Consider the following 5,163-nt stretch of genomic DNA (forward strand, 5'->3'; position numbering starts at 1 on the left):
CCATGGATACGACATTTATTTATCAATGATTCATTCATGAATAGCGGTCGTATCCATGGTAACTTTCGCTATTATATTCAACTATAGCTAATTTTTAAAACTATAAACATCTTAAATTTTATTAATACTTTCTAAAATATTGAATCCAAATTAAAAAAAAAATATATATACTTTTTTTTTTTAAGTTTCTTTTACTTAGCCTGGTATGCAAGTTACACTTCCTTTTGCTTCATTTAATAATTTGAAACAATCATGTTACGAAAATCCTGTTTTCTGATTTTTTTTAATGTGTTTTATTGACTAAATACTAAGAGAACAGTTAAAATAAGCTGGATTATTTCTTAATATTATATTATTCATTACCCGGGTTTGAATACGGATTTAGCAGATAATTATTTATTCTGTCACTTTAGCTGTGAGTCAATCCAGTGAGTTCAGGAGCTCTCCCGGGGCCCGCCCACCCTCTTTTAAGTGGGCTGCCTTAATTGAGGCTAACATTTTCTTTATCGAAATTTACGTTTATTTCTAATGAACCTCTTATCATTTCTTTCTTTTTACAATAAATGTAGTTTAAATCGAAAGAAATAGTTAGCTCACGTTCAAAGTAAGCACCATTTTGTTTTTTTGGGCACCCAAGCGTGTAGAAATCGATGTTTTTTTACTATTAATAATTTACCTAGTATTTGTAGATACTTTGGATACTATAAATCTGGCTTAAAACATTAAAATTAAGCAAATTAGTACATTTAATGTTTCATAAAAAATTTAAACTAAAAAAAAATACTACTTTCTTTCAACCGTCTACAGAATTAATGTTGTTAATCATGTCTTATGTATTAACAACAATAAATAGAAATAGACAAAATATAAATAACAGAATGACTACCTGCAGGAAAAAACAAAAGCTTCCAAACAAACAAACAAAATCTAAACAAACCTTATCTTCATTTCAAAAACCTATTCATTTCTGGCCTAAACAGGAAGCATGATCACAACGAAGAAAACACTGCAATAGAAAATTGTAAGCAATGTTTTTATTAAACGAAACTACACTATGTACTTGTAGTTAGTTTTGTAGTAATTAGTTTAAGAAAGTGTGTGTTCTTTTTTTTTTAATATTTATTTATTTTTATTTACAACTGTACATTATAATACATTTAGCAAATCTGATCTAAGTTAAATTGGAGTGTTACAGGCGTGTAGAGAAACTACCCATTGGTAGCACTCTAAATGACATTTTACATTAGCTGGTCTCGTGGCCATCTTCTTTTCAGGCGCCTCGGAGGATTGTCAGGAATGAAAGAGGATGCAAGGTAAGAAACTAGGGGGTTTGAGTAGTTAGGGAGTTTATAATGGAAGGAGTGATATCTGGTTCGGGCTAGATCGGTTACATAGGGAACATTAAGGTCTTTATGTATGATTTTATGTGTGACACAATAAAGAGCATTGAGGATTTTACGAAGGATTTTGGATTGTAAGGATTAAATACAAGAGGAATTCGAAGGTTTAGTGGGGCCCCAAAGCTCAACTCCTTATGTCCAGATTGGCCTTATTACAGACATGTAGATCCGTCTTTTTTAATGTGTTGGAAGTTTAGACCGTTTGTCTAGTAAGTGATGTAACAGTTGAAATCGACGTTCAGTTTCCTGCCTTCAGTCTTGTGTGAGGATTCCAGGTTAATCGTTAGTCCAAGGTAGCAGATCTGTTCGGCCGGATGTGTGTTCTTAAAAATTGTTTTTTCATTGTAGGGTATACAAAATAAAGTTGTATCATTGAGTCACTGATTTCTGACATACAAGGGGGGGGGGTTATTTTTAGGTGACCAACCTGTTCTATCCATGGTGGGGAGCTTTCCATTTTGTGGGACCGCCGCTAAATGAAAAAGATCAACGCCCAAGGCTGGATTCGAACTGGCGCCGCCCGCTGTTCTCAGATTGCTAGACCTGCGCCTCAATCACCTGAGTTACTGATGGCCCTATACAGAATATATCTGCACATAACCAGATATTTCTATAATAAAAACATTTTCATATTATATTTGTATTTTTCAAAGATCATTATTTCGTCTCAGTAACCGTAGACCGTTATTTACTTTAGAAGCTCATTCAGTGCAGAAAATGGATTCGTAATGTATAATCAGGGAAAGAACTTCCTCTTCCCGTTACAGAATGAGGCCTTCTAAGCCTTACATAAGAAACCACTTTTCGAAATTATATATCCTTCACAATCTCCATTAAGACATAAGCACGGTGATGAGAGAAGGAACTTTGCAATAAAGGAATGAAAAACAAAAATATTAAGAGGCGTCTTGGCGTGTCCTGTTTGTTTAACTTATCTCCGTTGGTATTTGAGTCAGTAGTTTTTTTTTTTTATAGATTTTTAATTAATTTAAAACAATTTTGTTTCCTTTGTGTTTCCTCGAAATACCTATTCAGAACTTATAGTATAAGAGCGAAAAAAAAACCGTTATTTACACCCAATTTTTGATTATTTTATTGAAAACTATGTATAATAATTAGTCAAAACTAATGAGCCTACCAAGTATAGGTAAGTGGAATAGAAAATGGCGGTTGTTTAAAAATGTTAAAAATAATTAATTTTTCATTCGGAGTTCCATATCTTTAAAACTACTGACAGCGATAGAAAACCTAAGAGAATACCATTTACCACATTCCGGAGATATAGCTTTTTAAAAATCAACATTTCATAAAAAATTCACTGAAAAATTAGTAATTATTAAATTTATTTTGAGAAATCTACACCTCAAAAACCATTCGACTTACAGATATCTATTAGCATTCATACTACAACTAGTTTAATGTAATATAATGTAGTTTATAACCTTTATCTTCTTAGGAGTAGTAATTTTTATGATATTCGAAAAAAGAAACAAAATATTAACTGGTTGTTCATATAGACTTTTTGATTTTTAAAAAATATAGCTCAGAACCTATAAGACGTATTAATATCTAGAAGCATTTAAAATAAGGGTAATTTTAGTTGCTATAAAGTAAACTTCATAGTATATCATAGTAAACTTCGTAGTCTCTCATAGTAAACTTCATAGTCTCTCATAGTAAACTTCATAGTATATCATAGTAAACTTCACAGTATCTCATAGTAAACTTCATAGTATCTCATAGTAAACTTCATAGTATATCATAGTAAACTTCATAGTATCTCATAGTAAACTTCATAGTATCTCATAGTAAACTTCATAGTATATCATAGTAAACTTCATAGTATATCTTAGTAAACTTTTTTTTTCGGCCAAGACTCCTAGTGGAGTCCTATACTGCTTAATCATGGTTGGGAGTCAAAGTTTTTCATTTTGCGGAAACGCCACTCAATGAAAAAAGTAAACGCCCCAGACCGGATTCGAACCGGCACCGCCAATAGACATCAACTTAGACAGCTCAAACTGAGCTATGGGCCGCCCCATAGTAAACTTCAGTATATCATTTTAAGTTGAGTGAATTTTCTTAATCATGAACCTAATAGACATCTGTTCGTATAACAGTTCCTGAGATATAGTATTTCATAAACCTAATATTGATAAATCAACATTTTGTGAATTTATTTTGACAAATTTCATGAAAAGTACTACTCTAAGTAAGATAAACTTTGTTAACTACTTTATATTACTACTTAATTGATAATTATATAGTGTTGATGTTGGCCTCCTCTGGTGTTGCAGCCTATCCAGACAGCCCTCCTCAGATCACGGGGATCCAGGACACGTACTCCATCACGGACGAACACATCGCAGGCAACTGCACTTCGGGTAGGTCCAACCCTGCACCGGTAGTCAGCTGGTACGTCAATGGAGTCAAGGTAAGTACTCACGGTATACCCTTACTTACTATTATCATAAATATTTTAAATGTTCAATAATAGTAATATGTGTATTTTTATCTCTCCCTTCAGCATAGTAATATTACTAACAAAATATAAGCTTCTAAGATTCTGAATACTAAGTAAAAGAAATTAAATGGTGAAAATAATGACAAAAAATATATAAATATTAAGTGCTATATGTATAAAAAGAATGAAAAAGAGAAAACAAAAACGAAATTATTTCCATATATTTAAAAAAAAATTCATACCTATTCCTCTAATTAGACATTTAATTTAAATTGTTTCATCTCGTTTTACCTCTATCACAAATTAATTTTTATTATAATTTAGGGACTTGTTCAGAAAGAAAAATCTATCTTATTTTATTGTTGTAATATTATTCTTGTACCTCTTACTGTTTAGTTTTAGTTCGAAGAAGATAGGTGACTGTATGAAGTAGATTGTAGGAAGACATTCCGGTCAATAAAGATAACAAAATAATAAAAATAAAACTATTTATTGTTAACAAACGTTTCGCTCTAATTTGAAGGGCTTCTTCAGGGCTGCCTTGATTGAGATGATAACTGACACGGATATTTTAGAATTAATAGATTGAATGTTAACAATGGTTTCCCTAATTTTAATATTTTAGAATAAAGGGTTTTCTTAAAATTTAACTGAGAGTGAGAGAATTTGAGCATAAAGAAAAGGGAGTAGGGAAATTATTGAATCTATTATCAATAGATTTAGAGGTATTCAGGCAGATCTGCATTTAAGAAGAAAGATACGTTGTTCCTTTTTATTCGTCAGGCTTTTTTGGAGATTGCAAAGAGTGTTGAAGTTCGTCTTGTGGATTGAGATTTGTGATTTGAGCAAAGCGAAGATGTTGGGTACTGAGATACTAACGAAGCTTGGAGAGATCTAGTGGAAGAGTAGAAATACCTGAAGAAGAAAACAACGAGGATGGTGGCGTTGTCAAAGTAGAAGAATTTAGAGAAATGTTAAGTTGACGGCCGGAGTTCAGGTGGAATAGGTCTACGATTTTGAAGGTGGACTGTTGTAGTGTTTGTTTCTTGGTGTGTGTTGATTCATATTGAAAGAAGATAGTTGTTGACCGTATGAAGTAGATTGTAAAAGTATCAAAATAGTAAAAGAGAACTGTTTATTGTTAACCAACGTTTCGTCCCACTTCGTAGGGATTCGTCAGGGTTGTCTCTATTAAAACAAGGAGGACAACTGGTGTTTGTATCTTGGCGGTCCTGTGTGTTAGGGATTCATATAAGGAAAGATAGTGGACCCAATGAAGTAGATTGTAGGAAGATAGTC

The 5,163-nt window shown here is 32.3% G+C and overlaps 1 protein-coding gene across 1 annotated transcript in view; it reads left to right on the top strand.

The window, feature by feature from the left end:
- The window catches only part of LOC136796878 (uncharacterized), a gene marked incomplete at its 3' end in the record, with an annotated part of 72,692 nt that extends 68,858 nt beyond the window's left edge, over window positions 1-3,834 (top strand). The window contains exon 3 of the mRNA XM_067051887.1: window positions 3,668-3,834. Coding sequence (XP_066907988.1) covers window positions 3,668-3,834 — 167 coding nt within the window. The remainder of the gene's footprint in view (window positions 1-3,667) is intronic.
- Between the last annotated feature and the right edge of the window lie 1,329 nt (window positions 3,835-5,163).

This window comes from Halyomorpha halys, unplaced genomic scaffold (assembly GCF_000696795.3).
Source record: "Halyomorpha halys isolate HHAL.00 unplaced genomic scaffold, Hhal_1.1 Scaffold509.1, whole genome shotgun sequence".
In the NCBI taxonomy this organism is placed as follows: domain Eukaryota; kingdom Metazoa; phylum Arthropoda; class Insecta; order Hemiptera; family Pentatomidae; genus Halyomorpha; species Halyomorpha halys.